The 19,646-nt window shown below is 39.8% G+C and overlaps 1 protein-coding gene across 6 annotated transcripts in view; it reads left to right on the top strand.

Annotated features, from left to right (window-relative positions):
* The window catches only part of EPB41L4A (erythrocyte membrane protein band 4.1 like 4A), a gene marked incomplete at its 3' end in the record, with an annotated part of 88,465 nt that overhangs the window by 28,853 nt on the left and 39,966 nt on the right, over nt 1–19,646 (top strand). For 5 of the 6 annotated variants that reach the window (XM_083351481.1, XM_083351479.1, XM_083351483.1 and 2 more), the window contains 7 exons: nt 1,324–1,375; nt 1,907–1,985; nt 9,446–9,543; nt 12,617–12,737; nt 15,656–15,743; nt 18,276–18,364; nt 19,339–19,402. In XM_083351481.1, the coding sequence (XP_083207607.1) occupies nt 1,324–1,375; nt 1,907–1,985; nt 9,446–9,543; nt 12,617–12,737; nt 15,656–15,743; nt 18,276–18,364; nt 19,339–19,402 (591 nt within the window). Of the gene's footprint in view, nt 1–1,323; nt 1,376–1,906; nt 1,986–9,445; nt 9,544–12,616; nt 12,742–15,655; nt 15,744–18,275; nt 18,365–19,338; nt 19,403–19,646 lie in introns of those variants that run through there. The other variant, XM_083351484.1, reaches the window with a different exon arrangement.

The following is a 19,646-nucleotide window of genomic DNA, read 5'->3' on the forward strand; positions in this document are numbered from 1 at the left end:
AATATTAAGACATAGAATATTGTATAGAAGGCGAAAGTTAATGAAAGTTGTAGTTTAGCAGGCACTAAGCCAGTGGTGGCGAACCTTTTAGAGACCGAGTGCCCAAACCGCAACCCAAAACACACTTATTTATCGCAAAGTGCCAGCATTGTGGTGCCATTGGGGGGGCAGGGAGGCGCCTCCGAGTGCTGCCTCTAGCATGCAAAAAACAGGGGTGCAAAAATGGGTCACCATGCTGCAAGTTGCAAAAATGGCCACCACCGCACCGTGGGGTGCGGATACGAGGTGATGCACCATGCAAGAACGGGGCAGGGCTAGTGAGTATCACGCAGGCACTAGCCCCACCCCATTTCCCGTGCGTGTGTGCTTGCAACCCCATGCATGCATGCATGTAAAATGCTTCCCCCTCCCTTTTCTTCCAGTCTGCCAATTAGTGACCTCTGTTCTACCACCTTTACTCGAGCTTGCTAGTCGGCCGCTTCGCCTCCTTTGTGCTGGGTGGGGCTCTTGCTAAGGGTGGTGTTGGCCTGATGGACCTGCTGCTGGTGGCGGCGGCGGCGTGCGTGCCAACAGGGAGGGCTCTGAGTGCCATAGGTTTGCCACCACTGCACTAGGCTGAGAAAGTGACACATAATGTGTGCAAATGTGCTTCATATCTGGAGAACATTTATTTATTTGTATTCCACCTTTATTATTTCTACAAATAACTCAAGATGGAAAATATAACCAGCACAACCACCTCCTTCTAGTTTTCCCACAACAGCAGCAACCCAGTGACATGGGCTGGGCTGAGAGAAGAGTGACTAATCTAATTCACCAGCTGGCTAAGATGAGACTTGAACTCACAGTCTCCCGTTTTCTAGCATGGTGCCTTAATTATTGGACCAAACTGGCTAGTCGTGACAGTTTGGTTACCAGTAGTCATCAATGACAACTAAGTGTTTTTCACATAAACATATAGATTAGAGAAGGTCAATCATCATCTGCATGTGGCCACATAGCCTTTACTTTAGTTCCCTCAGAGCCCCTCCCACATGCTACTGACATCACTCATTTTGGACTGCAATTTTTTATATTTTTAGCATGGGCGGAATAGGTGCATTATTTTTTTAATCTGAAAACACGTATTTTGCAAACTTAATCCTCCCCAATCTCTTCAACAGTATTAAGAGTGATAGGAAAACTATCCATATAAATTATAGAAAGAGTTTGTATAATGTCTTGTTTTATTTTGACTATGGCAAAATCTTTAAAAGTCTTGTAAGTGGCATATATGTTGACATGTATTTTTAATAACTTAACTCTTTCTTTATATAATTACAGTTCTGGCTGGATCCTACAAAGACTCTTGCAGAGCATAAGGAACTCATAAATAGTATGTATATAATTTGAACTTTATAAATTTTGTTTAGTGACAGGCTTAGAAAATACATCTGCAAACCCAATCTTTTTGAGAAAACTGACACAAATTATTCTGCTTATTTTGTATGTAGAAATATTGATCAATCTCAAAATTTAACATCATACTGATTTGAGTGCTAAAATATGCAAATATTCTTATTTTAATCCTGTTCCTTTTTTCCTGGTAGCTTTTTTCTTGATAGCTTATGATTCCTGCCAAAGAAAATTCAGTGGGGATATTACAGCTGTATCAATTCTACATGCTTGTATATATTATTACAATTTTAATATCAGAAAATCAATTGGTGCACCACCCCAATACTAAAGGATTTTGAATAGTGTTCTAAGAATAAATGGGAAGATAGCTATTATATAATTAAAATTACAGATGAGCAGGTGAATGCTTGACTCAATAAGGTGCCAAAGAAAATGTTTTCAAAGTATGTCCAGATATAAATTGTACGCGTATGCATTTAATTTTATATAGTTCTCTTATTTCTAATAGCTGGTCCACCTTACACATTGTATTTTGGTGTTAAATACTACGCAGAAGATCCATGCAAACTAAAAGAAGAAATCACCAGGTATTATATTACTCTTAACAACAATCATAAAAAAGACTTAATGTTATTTTAAAGTAGATTGAAAATTGACTATATTTGTTAAAGAGAGAAGGGAAAGGAAAAGTAGTGAAGCTTTAATTTATTCAGAGTTTAACAAAACTTTATTTTAAAAATAGTGAGAAATAGTTTACTCAAATCACATGAGTCTCAATGAGATGCAGTAATGTTCAATGCAATGAGTTTTAATTTTATATGTACACAGTCCAGCATTTTGTACTGCTTGTTTTGTGTCTGTGGTGTGTGTGTGTGTTGGTTGGATGCTCTGATGAAAAGATTGTTTGGGAAAGGAAGGAATTTACAGTGCATAAAATGGAAATAAATGGGGGATTCAAAAATTTCATATTCCAGTATATATGTTCACAATGTGTGAAAAGCTGGGATTGCATAGAACGCCTAGGAAATCTATAGAATGTGTGATGTTTTCATGCAAAGTATGAAATTTCTGTGTTATTTTAATATGCCATATATTTTCCCTAGGTGTTGTATATAATACCTAGGCATTATGCAGAACAACAAGAACTATTTAGGCAAAGTATGAAAAGAGAGTCATGAAAAGGATTAGGGTTAAGGTTAGAGTTAGGGTTAGGCCACAGGTCTGCAACCCGCGGCTCTGGAGCCGCATGCGGCTCTTTCAGCCATCTCCTGCGGCTCCCAGTCCTCTGCCATGTGCAGTCCAGAAAAAAAAGTGGGACTAAAAAAGTTCAACCAATCAATTCAAATATGTAGGGTAGGTGCATATCTCGCCTTGGCTCCACTCTTCAGTCAAACCCTTTTCTGCACATGCGCGCATGTACACATATGCGCACACATTTTTTGCGGCTCCCAGTTTTTCCTTCTGTGAGGGAACCGGTTCCGAGTGGCTCTTTCACTGTTTCAGGTTGCTGACCCCTGGGTTAGGCTAAGGCTAAGCCTAACCTTAACCATTCCTTGAAAAGACATATGAAAATATAAGAAGAAATGCAAAATAAAGTACAGGAGTTTCTTACTGGAAAAAAACAACAACCAAAAGAAAATTGACAAGGAAGGCCACAATGGCATTTTAGTGGGAGTATTTTATACTTGGATGGTTTGCCTTTTGGTATTACATAAAAATGTGTGAAATATTAAACATTTTATACTTTGACATCCCATTTTGACATTCTATAGATAGCCTAGGCTTTTTATAAAAAGTCTAATTTCATACATTGATAGTAACATATATATCACTTTTCTTTGTTAACAGAAACCTATTAAGGGCAAAAATTCATTACATTCATAGCATTAGTCATTATCCTTCTAGAAGTACAATGGACATCTTAGATTTATACTTTGCATATTTTATTTTTATATTTTATATAAGAAATATTTTAGAATATTTTAGAAATATATATATATTTATAATGAAAGATCAAAAGTCATATAAACAGTTGTAAGTTATATATAAAAAATGTTTGATAATCAGATTCTATATACATTTTAAAAGGACCTGTTCAAGTGTGCAACTTTCACCTTGCGTGATCATTTATTGTACTAAATACACAAAAGCAGGTTTCATGATTGACAATAGGATCATGCCAGAGCAATGTAAAATCTAGAATAATTGACGTATTTCTATATCTATTGCTCATCTACCTGTTTACAGCCTTCTCTGCCCCAGTGCATAGATTTGAGGGAGCAAAATATGACTGTGTACTTGTTGCATTTTATATGTACAAAGTACCCTCTCTGTAACATAAAACGACTTTTTACATTTTACAATTATTATACTATTATATCTGGTTTAGCAGCTGATAAGTGCAAACAATTAATGTGTTTCCCCAAAAATATGTCTTATATTTTTTGGGGGACCAAAAGACCATTAGGGGAATGCCTGACTTTGCAGCCGCCTGCCTACTCCATCCCACTATCTGGTTGCTTGCTGTTGCAATGGGGCAGGAGAGCACACATCGCATCGGTGCTGCCACCACAAGGTGAGGCAAGGCAGATGGGGGGGGGTGGAGTTGCCCCACAAGCCCCATACCCACTTATCATGTTTCTCAGAAAATAAGACCTGGTCTTACATTTTTTTGCCTCCAAAAGAGGCAGTAGGTCTTATTTTGGGGGGATGTCTTTTTTCCCTGACACCTGCCTTGCCTCGTGACAGTGGCACCAACAGCCACCGTCTGGCAGTAGACCACGTGGCTGCCAGTCCCCTTCTCTAGCTGCTTCTGGCGAAGGCTATGTGGCCTACCATGCTGTGCTACCGCCACGAGGTAGGACAGGTTGCGGAGGGGGTGGAACTGCCCCAAATGCCCCATAGGCACTCAAACATTTTTTCTCCAAATGGAAATCTGACACAGACTAGAAGTTCTGTTTGTTTGTGAATGGGGCCCTTTGAGACAGAGCAGATTGCTCCATTTCAAAGCACCCCACTTGCAAACAGACAGAGCTTTTTGTCTCCGTCAGATCTCCATTTGGGGGGAAAGCATTTGGGCACCTATGGGGCACTTGGAAACCAAGTGAATTGTTCAGTTTCCAAGCGCCCCATAGGTGGCCAAACATTTCCCATCCCACCTCTGCCACTACACGCAGACAAGGGGCCACGGGGCTGCCACTGCTGCTGGACACTATTGGCTCCCGTGCGCTCACTACCACTTGTGTTGACCACACTCACACCTCCCTGGGCTTATTTTTGGGATAGGGCTTATATTAGGCCCACCCCCAAAAATCAGGCTAGGGCTTATTTTTGTAGTGGGCCTTATTTTTAGGGAAACACGGTACCTCCCCCCACCCATTCAGTGAACCAGCTGCCTGCCAGCCTCTTCTCTTTCACTATCCTCCTAGGCAGGACTGCCATGTCTGCCGGCAGCTCACCTGCCTAGCAGTGGCAGTCACCTCCTCCTCCATCTGTTTCTTGGGTCCCATAGCCAAAACCACCAGCCCAGGGATGATGCAGAGAGCCTACCACTGGCCTCCAGAGCAGCTGTCATTGAAACCATACAGTACAGGCGGTGAACGGAGAGCAAGCAGCGCAATGCAGCGCTGCAGGACCCAAGCAGCAAGCGGCAGAGGAGGAGGCAGCTGCCACCACCGGGGACCAAAGAAAACCCTTCCAAGAATGGACACGGCTCATGTGCAGCAGTGGCGGCCTTTCACTTTCACTTCCCCCAGGTTCCGAAACAGCGGAGGGGTATCGGGTAAGGCGACGAGCCTCCTGTGCCCATCCTCCATAGTATGGCAGTCCAACTTGAGAGGGAGTGAAAGGGAAGAGGCCGGCAGGCAGCCGGTTTATTGAACGGGTGGGGGGAGGTCGCCGAGGGGGGAGTGGCCTGGCTGTGGGGGCCCTGAGATAAACAGGTGCAGGATGGGTGGGGTAGCTCCATCCCCCCACTTGCCTTGTCTCAACTCATGGCAGTGGTCACGTCGTACGGCCTCCAGCCCCATTGCAGCAACAAGCAACCAGACGGTGGGACGGAGTGGCTGGGCTTATTTTGGGGGTAGGGCTTATATTAGGCACACGCTAAAATTCATGCTAGGACATATTTTCTGGGTGGGTCTTATTTTCGGGGAAACATGGTACATGAAAAAAGTATTTGTAAGTGAAATTTAATAGGCTATGTACCCATCTGTTCGGCTTTAATTAAGGAAAACATTAAACAAGAAATTTTCTCAAATGTACTGAAGGATGGAAGCATGTACTGTTGAAAGAACCATGGATTTCAGAAAAAAGAAATCAAGCATTTTTGCAATAAACTTTACATGATTTGCCAGGATTCTAAGTGCTAAGTCAAAGTAAGATTTGATCCTTCATTAGTAAATCTAGAATACTCACTAGATGAGCATACACAATGAGTCCTCCTCCTTACAGTGTGGGTGTCAAACTCGCTGCATCATGTGACGTGTTGCGACGCATCACGACTTTTTTTGCATTGCCGGAGCTAGGGTGGGCGAGGCCTCCATATGTTGCCACTGGCCCACAGGCCTGCAGTTTGACACCCCTGCCTTACAGCATTAGGCAAATAATGTTTGGTTTCTGCAGACAGTTGTGATTTCTGTGCAACTGTTTGGTAAGGGAAACCCTTTATAGTGTGGTATGTTTTGACTTTAGCATAAGCCTTGAAACTTACATTATCTGGGTCAACAATCTATTCGGCAGACAGTTATGGTTGAAGGCACCAGTGTCATTTTAGTCATCTTAATTGAAGTTAGGTTTATATGAAGAGTGTGTTTTGCAAATGTTTCAAATTTAGTAATGCAGACATGTTTTAAAGTGCTCTTAAATCAGTTGATGCTTTTTATGGTTATTCACTATATACACAACTTTCACTTCTTAATGTTAATTGCATGGTAATCATAGCACACAATACAATAGTGCCATATCAATCAGTCAGTTAAATCCTTACTTTAATCATAGACCAGCATAAAACATAATAAGGAAAGATTACCCCCATTTCAACAACAAAGCTGAAACTTATAAGACATAAAAAAGATCACTAAAAACTAAGATTGTCAAAACAATACTATAATATTAAAATACTAAGATCTCTCTCTATAAAAATTCTTAATACTAAGACTATGGACCGGTGAGAAGCACTCTTAAGCCACAAAAAGGATTTCAAAGCAAACAAAGATTTAAAACCATTAACAATAAAAAGGATTCTCAGTAAGTATACCCATGCCCAGCATCCTTAAATTCACTGTACATTTGAAAAGGGAAAATAATTTGCATCTGAACTAAAGATAAATAAACCAAATATTAATTGTTTATAATAGCTGAAATATGACCTTCCTAAATAGGCATATAAGGGACACGGTGGCTTAGTGGGTTAGGACGCTGAGCTTGTCGATCAGAAGATCGGCAGTTTGGCAGATCGAATCCCGAGCGCCGTGTAACAGAGTGAGCGCCTGTTACTCATCCCAGCTTCTGCCAACCTAGCAGTTTGAAAGCACATAAAAATGCAAGTAGAAAAATAGGGACGACTACAGTGGGAAGGTAACAGCATTCCGTGTGCCTTTGGCGTCTAGTCATGCCGGCCACATGACCACGTAGACATCCTCGGACAAACGCTAGCTCTTCGGCTTTGAAACGGAGATGAGCACCGGCCCCTAGAGTTGGAAACGACTAGCATGCATGTGCGGGAAAACCTTTACCTTTACCTAAATAGGCATATATACATTAGTTTTATTTGGGCTGTGTTTTCTGGTGACAATAATATTTGCCTATCTGATTGCCTTGGGAAGGACTCAAAAGGTGGACAAAAATTCCAAAGCCAGTGCTGATCGGGTGACCAACCAACCATAATAATAATACAAATTTGTTATAGCTGTCCCATTACAAAAGATTCTCGATGGTTTACAATATCCATTGTACAACTTAAAACAACCACACCGCATAACAACCTAGACAAAGCAGACATACCAATAAAAACAACAAAACACATTGATCAGAGGCCTGAGTACAAAGCCCAATCTTAAGAGCCTTCCAAAACCCTAGCAAAATGTACATCATATGTATATCTCTTGGAAGATGCAGTTCAGGAGAGCAGTCACTGCAAAAGAGAAGGTGCACTTCCTAAGTTCCCTAAGATTACAGCATTTAATTTAGAGAACCTGGAGCTCACCACTTTGCCTGAATGCGCAGGAGGGCAGAAATAATTAGGAACAGGGGATCTCACAGATAACCAGGTTCTGTGCTTTATAGATGAGACTAGTACCTTGAATAATACCTGGAAGTCAACAGGTAGCCATGTGGCAGTAATGATGCTGCTTGAGATGGTGTGTGACAAGAAGTCCCTGTTACTGCTTGTGCCAATGCATTTTGGATCAGCTGTAGTTTTAGGAAGGTCTTCAAGAGCAGTCCTATGTAGACTGTTTGGTCTAATGGTTAAGGCATCAGGCTAGAAAGCGGAAGACTATGATTCTAGTCCTGCCTTAGCCATGAAAGCCTGTTGGAGTAGTCATTCTCTCTCAGCTCACCTCATCTCACAGGGTTGTTTTTGTGGGGAAAATAGGAGGAGGAAGGTAGGTTGGATATGTTTGCTACCATGAATTATTTATAAAAATAATAAAGGTGCCATGGAGAAATTAAAAAATAAACGTATTCTACTAGTCCAATCAGAGTGAGAGTAACCAGCTGAAGTACTCCTGGTCAAGGAGCAGGTACAACTGGTAGCTGAGATAAACCTGTGCAAAGGTTGCCTTGGCCACAACTACTGGTACTACATGTTCATCAAGCAGAAACTGTTTGTCCAGGAGGATTTCCACGTTCTGCACTAGTTCTTGCATGAAGTACATCCCCATCCAAGACTGAAAATAAAAGCATCCAAAACCCAGGAGGTCCAAATAGACATATCCGCTCAGTCTTGTCAGGATTCAACTCTAGTATATTCTTCCTCATCCAGACCAAAACAGCCTCCACACACAGGATTAGTACATCAGTAGTTCAGCTGTGCACCCAGGGTTGAGATATACAGTCGGATATCATCTACATCGGGTGTCAAACTGCCGGCCCAGAGGCCGGATGCGTCACATGGAAGCCGCGCCCACCCCATTGCCGGCAATGGCAAAACCTTCCCAATATGGTGCACGACGTCACGTGACGTCGTGAGTTTGACATGTCTGATCTACATACTGATGATACCAAACTCCATATTGACAAATGATTTTAGCCAGTTAGTTCATATAGGTGTTAAACCAGGGGTCTTCAAACTTGGCCCTTTTATGACTATGCAAGGCACGCTGGCTAAGGGAATTCTGGGAGTTGAAGTCCACAAGTCATAAAAGGGCCAGGTTTGAAAAACCCTGTGTTAAACAAAAGGGGAAAAGAGTGTCAAATACTGAGTCACTTCAGATGTGAAGGGCGACTGGTGCAGTCTCTCCACTGTGGGGAAATAACGTTGATCAGAACTTGGTTATCTTTTGATTTACACTTTTATGTAGTTTTCAGTTTAAAAATTACGTTCAAAATGAATATATGCTAAGGATAATTATTTAGGCTAATGCCTCCTTAAGTAACACCAGCTGCCTGCAATTAGTGCAGGTTCGAGTCCCACCAGGCTCAAGGTTGACTCAGCCTTCCATCCTTCCCAGGTAGGTAAAATGAGGACCCAGACTGTTGGGGGCTATTAAGCTGACTTTGTAATAATGCCACTTGGGGGGTGTGTGTGTGAAAGCCCTAATAAGCAGGCATATACATAGAATGAAGGCTACTGCTAAGCTTGTAAGCCGCCCTGAGTCTTCGGAGAAGGGCGGGCTATAAATGGAATTAAAATAAATAAAAAATAAAAATAATGTGGAAATAAGATGGAATTGGTACACATTTGAATATATGTGGAACTAAAAGCACAATCCCATCTCAGACTTAATGAACAATAATAGTATAAATAAAACTGTTGCATATAAAAATGGGCATGTTAAGGAGTTTACAACTGTATGTGCTAATGCTCATTTTCTCTTTGTTTTAGGTACCAGTTCTTTTTGCAGGTAAAGCAGGATGTCCTACAAGGGCGTTTGCCTTGTCCTGTCAATATTGCTGCTCAGTTGGGAGCTTATGCAATACAGGGTATGTGCTGATACAGTATTTTCCTTTTTAATACTGTCTTTTATTTGCAGTACAGGTTTGATTATACCTTAAAACCTGTGTTTCTTTGAGTTGAATGTAGTATATTGATATGTATTTCTTCTTCTTCAAGATCCATTCCAGAGGGATAATAAATGCATGCTTTGGATGCCTATGTTCACACAAGATTGACTCACACATAGTGTAAGATTAGCATTTTTAGTCATGGTTTCCTAAAAAAAACTATTGATTCCTGTTTCAAACATACGGTAATGGTTTAGGTTTACTAAACCACTAGATTAGCTATGTGGCAATGTTCAAGATCACCAAAATTGGCTGTTGGGTGTTTTTGGGGACACTAAAAATAGTTACTTTATCAGAGATCCACTCCATATTAAATTTTCAATGGGGGAGGGAGTAATAGTCCACAGAACTGGTGCCACAACAGATCTGCTAACCTTTAAAAGAGCTGTGTCTTCTTTAGTATTTATATGCAAAGTGAATATATGTAGTTTTAATTCATAGAAAACTGAGTTCAGTTTATGTAGGGCCACATTATAAAATGTTCAGCTATATTGAACCTGTTATATCATATGGTGATAGAAAGTTTCCAAAATGCTTTTGTAATTATTTTATTTTATTTAGAGTCACTTGATGGAGACATGGGTGGCATATAAATTAATAAATATATAAATAAAATAAATTTATTATTTTATTCACTTAAAAAATTATATAGCCATCCAATTCCTGCACATTCTTTTAAATGTGTTAGGCAATGTTGACATTTTTGCTTGTTTTTTTATTATTGTAACCTTGGGGCTTCCACTTAATAAGACTTATCACCACTTCACTCTTTTCTTCTTCAGACTAGAATCCAATATCCTCTTTTCAGAGTATCATTTTGAAGAATTTCAGGACTGAGGGAGATATTGAAGATCATCAGGGGGGGAGGCTCAGGCAAACATTGCCTACAGAAATTGCTTGCTCCACACAGTCACACACACATCCTCGACACTGGAGAGGAAGAGATTTCAAGAGAGTGCTGTAAGCTGTTTGCATAGCCTACCTGCACCTCCCAGCACCAGTTTGCAGGTGCAATTGCATTGCTTTAGATATGAGCAAGACAGTAAGTGGGCATTTGAACATTCCAAAGGGTGAAGGAAGTGGTTAGAAGTCAAATAAAAGCCAAATGTGAAACTGAATGGTTATGTCTCTTTCCAGCCAGAAAGCACATGTGATTTCTCATTTAGTGACTGCTTTGCTTAGTGCTTAGTTGCCCGTTTCAGTTAGGATTATTAAGGGAGGATACTAGGTTGCCACCAATCTTGGTGAAGTGTGACTTCTCCCTTAATTGCTTATCTGCTGCTATTTCCTGCTAATCTGCTAGAGAGGTTGGCTGCTAGAGAGGTTATATTCTGGCCAGTTCTTTCCTTCCTAGACTTTTGATTATGTCTTTTAAAAAGTGTGTAAGTGGGGTTTATCTCTATGTGTCTATTGATGGCGGATTCGTCTGAATGAATTTTCAGGAATCCTCTAGGATTTTTTTATTTGATTTGATCTAAAATGGGGACGCGGTGGCTCAGTGGGTTAGGACGCTGAGCTTGTCGATCGGAAGGTCGGCAGTTTGGCGGGTCGAATCCCGAGTGCCGCGTAACAGAGTGAGCCCCTGTTACTCGCCCCAGCTTCTGCCAACCTAGCAGTTCGAAAGCACGTCAAAATGCAACTAGAAAAATAGGGACCACTCCGGTGGGAAGGTAACAGCGTTCCGTGCGCCTTTGGCGTCTAGTCATGCCGGCCACATGACCACGGAGACGTCCTCGGACAAGCTCTGGCTCTTCGGCTTTGAAACGGAGATGAGCACCGGCCCCTAGAGTCGGAAACGACTAGCACGCATGTGCGGGGGAACCTTTACCTTTACCTTTACCTAAAATGTTAAGTTTCCCAGTTGAAAATGATTGAGGCTGTCCATGTGTCATTATTGTTAAGCGAAATAGTCACTAAGAAGGGAAGCCATATGACTGTGCTTTCCTTTTCCCCTCTTCTCCATTCTTTGGAATGCTCACCCCAGCAATGGGATAGCCAACTACCGTAGCAGCTGCTATCTATAACTGACCAGACTAATCAGTTTCACACTTTAAGCTTCTGTTTGCCATCTAATAATTTTACTTCTGCTTTCTTTCCCCCCCACTCCTCCACCTTTTGGAATGCTCACCATAGCACTGGGATAAGGGAATTAATGTCTGTATTTACATTCATTGGAAATGAATAGGTACAAAACAATAAGGAGACACACTATGGGGCCTATACATCAAAAGGAATGAAGTGGTACTGGTAGCTGTGAACATGCTATGCAAAAGCTTGGTATATTCCCCATCATGTGCATGATTACTCTCTTGTAATCCATTACTCTCCAGTCTCCATTGGGAGGGAGGGGGGGGAGGAAAAAATGTCAAACACAGGAGAGATTGCCTACAAAGGTTGCTTGTTTTTCCCCTCCCCCACTCTCCATTGGTTAGGCAATTGCCTCTGCAAAACAGGAAGGAAAAAAACCCCAGGCTATCTTTGTAAGCAATTTCTCCTGTGCCTGATCCAATTTTTTTCTCATCTTTCCCTTACAGAGCAAAGAAATTGGTGGTGAAATAATTACAAGGAGTAAGCAGGCATCCTATGGGAATACACTGTGCTCGGGTCTGTTAGTACCACTAAATTTCTTTCATTGTATATTCATTTATGTATGCCTGCTTACTATCTTGTAATCCCCTTTTGATCAATTTTTCTTCTATGCAAGGGGGTACAAAAGAAAAACAGGTGAGCCACAGAACAACATATGCTCACTGAAATGCCTGTTTTAATGCAACATGTTAAATGGGATCCATACTTAATTTTTTCTATGTGAATAAATGTTTCTGTTCTTATTTTCTCTTCCATATTCCTAATTTCCACTTTTTGAATTAAATGCTATAATCTAGATTAATTTGGATTATTTTTAGTTGAGTAATTCCAACAAAATATTTTATGTGAATATCTATCCAAAAGTATGCAATTAAAAATTCATATTTTTGTGTGCATTGTATAGCTGAACTTGGAGACTATGATCCATGCAAGCACACTGCAGGTTATGTTTCGGAGTACCGTTTTGTTCCTGACCAGAAAGAAGAATTAGAAGATACCATAGAACAAATACACAAAACTCTGATGTAAGAATTTGTTTTTATTAAGTAATGTCAAATGACAACTTGTACAAAGTAAAAGCATTAAAGAAGCAGCCCTCTCTGTGAAGGACCTTTACTTTGACTGCTTTTTAAAATATGCTTATGTGTTGGGTCCCTTTCTTGTCCATCCAGAACAAACATAAGTATAACACATTTTGGCTTAGTATTTTCTATGTCTTGTATGTATATTACAGCCAGGATATGTCTGTAATTTCTGACTGGAGATGTTGGTCTGAATATCTTAACTAACTTTTCAAAATTATGGTTTATTTAATAAAACACCGATGGCTAGGTTCATACAATAGATAATTAGCTAGGTGGAAGCATCTGAACAACATTGTCCTGAGTTGGAAGCTAGGCAGGTCTATTTAGATGGGAGACTGTCAGTGACTATTTGGAGTTATAAAATAGAGTAGGAAGTTAAAATATATCCCAGGCTAAGGCAATGAAAATCATTTCTTTGCTGCTACTAAGAAAATTACAGAAATATTTCTGTGAAATTGCAGCAACTGAATTGACTTGAAGGAGGCTTCATGTTTTCATAATGATAAGTATATTTTGCTAGGTTTCTAAACTATGGTTTATAAACAGATGGATTCATTTACATTTCATGTTATGCCAAATGTGCCTGCCACATCATGATTTATCATGTGCAAATCTCGCCACAAAATGGTATAGATAAACATGAAAAATACTGGTAGGAAATTCTGTATTTCTGTAGATGCAGAAGAATGACACATTTCATCAAAAGTGGTGGGGGTGAAAAAAAAGATGAAATCAATCTATAAACTACTAAAAGTCTTGTATCTTTACCTGAGTGAAACAGTGCATCAGAGGACAGTGATCAGGGGGAACATGATAACTTTCTTCCAGAACTTGAAGGGCTGTCACAAAAAAGAGGGGATTGACTTATTCTCTAGGGCAGACATGTCAAACACAAGGCCCCGGGGCCGGATCCGGCCCGCAAAGTGGTTTCATGCAGCCCGTGAAGCCAACCTGGAAACAGTGAGGGAACAGCCCCCACTGCCTTGGCCCTGGCCCAGAGACGCTCAGATCTGTCCCACTCCTGCCCAGGGCCCCATAGGCACCCTTGATGCGAACGATGTAGATCTGGCTATGCCCACCCAGTAGGCCATACGCACTCTAGCCACGCCCACCCAGTAGGCCACGCCCACCCAGGGCACACTCACCTGGCCCCTTCAGGGCAACCGCAATGCTGATGCGGCCCTCAATGAAATTGAGTTTGACACCCCTGCTCTAGGGCATCAGAATGCAGGACAAGAAGTAATGGGTGGAAGCTTGTCAAAGAGAGATACATCCTAGACGTAAGGAGAAATTGTCTGTCAATAAGAGCAATCAGTGGAAAAGCTTGCTTCCTAGGTTTGTGGGCGTTCCATCACTGGAGGTTATAGACCTACTTGAGGGAGGACAAACAAAATTAGAGGAGGTTCCAGTTTGCTTGTTGCCACATCTGTGTATTGAAGGGTCTATGAAAGAAACAAAACTTTTTTGATATTTTATTTGTAAACCATAAGTAACATAAATTCTTTTATTAGGGCAGTTAATCACATGGAAATAGTAGTAATTTGTTTTTCTTTGTATTGAACAACAAGTTTAATATGTTCTGAGATCAGTATTCCACAAAGAATACTGCAAGAATACTGCAAGTGTAGTATTGCAGTGTAGTCAATTCCAAGATAATTCTATAAGCAAACTGATTTTTGCCACACTCAGAGAAGGAGAATTGCAGTGATGAGACAGCAACATATTACATAAAATAGATCTGAATGGCCTAGAAAATTTACTGAAAGAGGGGTACAAAATGTAACCTTGTATTTTTATAAAAAGTACAATTACAACTGAATATGGGATATAGATTCAGTAGTCCCTGTGCTACAAGGGCAACTCAACTTTTTCCTATGAAGAAAACCTGTTGAAAATATATACAGTAAGAGTTTGTTAAGATTAGAATTCTTCTAAATTTGGAGATAATTATTTGATGTAAATATTTTGCTGACCTAAAAAAGAAGATTAACCTCCAAACTATATGTCTCTAAGCAGAACCAACTGATCTTGCTGCCCTTCCAAATGCTGCTTAAGAACTGACACTGCCTACGTTCAAGTACATTATCAGACTAAATCTTGTGAAAAACCAGAGTACTTCAGTTTCTGCTGGAATGATTTTCAATATCTTTCAAAATTATCATCAGAGTGAATGAGCATAAACCAATAAAAAAGGCAGTAGCTTTGTAAGAAAACATAACCATATGCTAGTCTTTACTTTGATCATCTCAGTCTCTTGGTGGAGAACTGTACTGGACATACACTTTCTCATTTTAAATATATTCCTTCAAATATTGACTCTATCTTTGAGGAATCAAAGTTTCCATACAGGTTTTGGATTATATAATCCAATGAACATCATATATAATTTGTAAGGATTTTAATGTGTTGTATAAGGTATTAGCTGCCAGGTATGAATTTCTGGGGAACGTGGTGGCTCAGTGGGTTAGGACACTGAGCTTGTCGATCAGAAGGTCGGCAGTTTGGCCGGTCGAATCCCGAGTGCCGCGTAACAGAGTGAGCGCCTGTTACTCGTCCCAGCTTCTGCCAACCTAGCAGTTCGAAAGCACGTAAAAAATGCAAGTAGAAAAATAGGGACCACTACAGTGGGAAGGTAACAGCGTTCCGTGTGCCTTTGGCGTCTAGTCATGCCAGCCACATGACCACGGAGACGTCCTCGGACAAGCGCTGGCTCTTCAGCTTTGAAACGGAGATGAGCACCCGGCCCCTAGAGTTGGAAACGACTAGCACGCATGTGCGGGGGAACCTTTACCTTTACCTATGAATTTCTGGACTTTGTTGTGAATAAATACATCTAAGAATGTTATTTTATTCAACAGTGGCCAAGTTCCAGCTGAGGCAGAACTGAATTACTTAGGAGTAGCAAAGACACTTGAAATGTATGGAGTGGATCTTTATCCTGTCTATGTAAGTAATATTTTTAAAGTTACAATTCATTATACCTTATTTATTTGTTTGGTTAATCATTTATTAGGCTTTTAGTAACATGGGGATGCAATTGACTGAGTTTCATAATTTTTTCTTCTTCTAAACTAAGAATCACTTAATAGCTATTCAACAGATTGAATGGGCAGCTCACAACAATCAAAGAAATTACAATAAAATCAATAAAACATGAGAAATAAAGGTAAAAGATGGCAAAGGTGATGAAATGAACGGTCTCCCTTTCCTTTCTCAAAGGCTTGGGTGAAGTTCCAAGTCCCCACAGCTCTTCTAAATGACAGCAGTGTGGAGGCCATGTGGAATTCAGAAAGAACTAAAGAACATCACTGTCAAATGCTTTTTATTTCAAGGACAAGAAAGATTACTTATGGCAACATGATACCTCTGGACTCAAGAAATAGACTAATGACACAAAAAGAATTGATTTAAAAACATAGAAATCTACCATAGTTAATGCTTCTACTACAATATTTGTAAATAAGTAGAAATTATTTTAAAAAATGATCTCAAAGAAGGAACCCTATGGAAGATAATATAATTTGAAACAGATATAGGAAGTTTTCACCTACAAACTATCCGTTCAGCAACCATTCAAAGTTAAAGCAGTGCTGAAAAAAATCACTTTACAGCCCATTAATAACCATTGGCAACCTTCACAGAATCTTTCAATCATGTGATTGCCATTATTCTCAGTGCTTGTTATCTGTGCCAGATCGGTGGGTTTTTTCTCCCCCCCCCCACCTCTCTGGCAGAGCAGAGAGATTGGAGAGAAAGGAATTGTTTGTTCTTCCCATTGACAGCAATGCAGCTGTGCCAACAGTGACAAAGGGTCAAGCAAATAAATAATTGCCTACAGATATTGCTTGCCTTTCTCTCCCTCCCCACCCTCCCCCTCCAAGTTTGGAGAGATTTCAAAAGAATACTGTAAGCTGATTGCATAGCAATATCTTACTGGGGAAGCTGCCAGGAGGAAGCAGAGATCAGCTGAGGATGGGGGGGGGGCAACAGAGATAAGTGGTAGAATGCAGGGCAGATGAAAGAACAGAGATAACATAGTTAGCAGATGGGGAGAGTTGAAGAGCATGTTGCAGTTATAAATGTGGACAAGCTGCTATGCCCAAATTTTGATCACTTGACCATGGTGGGGCTGCAACAATTATAGTTCAAGGGTCAGCCTTAACTGCCCTTCAGCACTGTTGTGACTTCAAGTGGTGGCTAAACAAGTTGTCATTATCTGAGGACTACCTATATTTAGTTTCTGAATTTAAAGACTGTTACATGTTCCCACTGGGGATTCATTATGTTGAATGATGTTGTTTATAAAATAAATGAAGCAATCAATAAACTTTGGTGTTATTTGTTCACCCAGAGTCCCAGAGTCAATAGGGCCATCTTCTAATAGCATTCCATGGGAAAGATATGTAAACTTTTGAAGAATTTGAAAAGGATGATTACTTTACAAAGTTAGTACAATAGTCCCCAACCTTTTTGGTACCAAGGACTGGTTTTGTGGAAGACAATTTTTCCATGGACAGGGGAGGGGAGAAGGAAGAGGGTGTAGCCTAGATCCTCGCATGCACAGTTTACAGTAAGGTTAGCGCTCCTATGGGAATATAATGCCTAATGATCTAAGGTGGAGCTAAGACAGTGATTCTAGCGCTAGGAAGAGGCTGCAAATACAGATGAGCTTTGCTCATAGCTCACCTCCAGCTATGCAGCCTGGTTCCTAACAGGCCATGGACCGGGACCGGTCCATGGACTGGGGGTTGGGGACCCCTGTGTTAGTGGAATTATTGAGTTATTTTCCTGGAAAAGCAAATTATAGTGCTGAATCACAAATTTATTTACACTTTCTTCCATTCCAAAAGCAGCTTAGAAGACATTCAGAAGGCTGAGCCTAGTAGGCTTGTAGACTATACTGTATAATTCTCTGGATCTTGGACAGGGTCAGCAATCCTTGAAATCTATTGCAAAGCAGTAATTCTGTTACTCTAGAACAAGATACTTTTTTTTAAAGACAAAAGTTAAATCCTTGAAAATTCATATTTGAGGTAAGCATGGATTAGGGAACTTTCTGTTAAAGATTGTGGTTGCGTTGCCATACAAAAGGCAATTAACTATTATAAAAAGTATAAGATTACAAATCTGAGGGATTTATTCTAAGTGTCACTAGAAGATAAAAGGAATATACATGCAACAGATATGTTCAGGCAGGAAATTATAAAAGTAAAACAGAATCTGAGTAAAGTCCTTAAGAAGTTCAAAATAACAGGAAATAATAGATAATTAGTAGGCTCAGACTTAAGTGGAGGGAGGGGAAGCTTATTTAATATTGACAATGGATTTTTTTGTTGTGGTTGCAACTACTATGATGGAACCAGATTAGAAAATGTTCTTCTTTATCTCTACACAGTGATCTATGTGAAAAATGTTTTTCTTTTGAAAAAAGTATCACATTAACAAATATAATTTAATTTAATTCAACATTTTTTTCAGGGTGAAAACAAATCTGAATATTTTCTGGGATTGAAGCCTATAGGAGTAGTTGTTTATAAGAATAAAAAACAAGTAGGAAAGTATTTTTGGTAAGTAAAATCTATAGTCCTTATCAATAATGGATGGTAAGCAACAATACATATGCACACTTTGTGCCTTCTTTTCCATCTATTTAATCTTCCAAGTAAATATTTTTCCTCAGATTGGTAAAGAATTAACTCCCTTTGATTGAGATATGAGTCCATGGATACACCCTTGTATGTTTTGATAACTACATACGCAGTCCTCCGTTTATAACTGCAAAAGAGCCTGCTCATTATGGTCATAAGTTGTGATGATGTAAAGCAGGTGATCACGTGTCCAACTTGATTGTACAACCTTTTCTTTCAGTGGTTGTTAAGCAAACCACTTGGTCATTAAGTGAATCACTTGTTAAGCAAACCCCTGGTTGCTCTAGGGCACTTTTGCAAAAACTGGAAATAAAAAACGGTTTTCAGCAAAAAGTTGTAAATTGTAGTCATATGAATGTGAGGTGCCACAATTCAACCCTAAGCTACAAATGTTCTCTTCTATTGGTACAGTGTTAACAGGTTCTAATCTATGTTGCATACATACCACCAGTGTTTTTTTTTTGTAAAATAAAAAGGTGCTGGAACTCACACATGTCATACAACCTGCTTTGCCTACCCTACAAGGTTCCATCCAAAAAAGGTGCCGGAACTCCGTTCTGGGCGTTCTATGACAAAAAAAGCCCTGCATACCACTATATTCAGTTATTAGCTGCGTATATAATGTATTATTTGCATTAACTATTGCTATAAAACAACTTGGGGAAAATAGAACTTAAGAGATGGTGGACTATGGAATGCTTATTTCCAATTTAGAATTAATTTCTGGCCTTTTTGTTATAGAGAATTGGAATATATAAACCTATATTTATCTAAGGAATTAAAGAATGTCTATTGTATTAACTCTTTATAGTTAGACTGATTCTTTCAATATTTCCTGAATAAATTCATTTCTATCTTAATGTATGTTTTGTTTTTTTTAAAAAACATTTCAGGCCTAGAATTACCAGGGTCCACTTCAAAGAAGCTCACTTTGAACTTAGAGTTTTGGGAAAAGATGTAAGTTTATATTTTTGTAGTTTTAAATTAATTCTATTATGGAAGGAGTCAACTCTGTAAAAAGTGTGAAAACAATAAAAGGCATTAATAAGCTGGCTGGGTGATTGTGGGCCAGACCAATACACTTCACAGTTTAAGTGTTGTGGGGAAAATAAGAGGCAGGAATATTTACACTAACTTGAGTAGTAATAATAATAGTACAAAATAGTAGTAATAGTAGTAGTAATAATAGTAGTACAAAATA

The sequence above is a fragment of the Vipera ursinii genome (assembly GCF_947247035.1).
Source record: "Vipera ursinii genome assembly, chromosome: 2".
In the NCBI taxonomy this organism is placed as follows: domain Eukaryota; kingdom Metazoa; phylum Chordata; class Lepidosauria; order Squamata; family Viperidae; genus Vipera; species Vipera ursinii.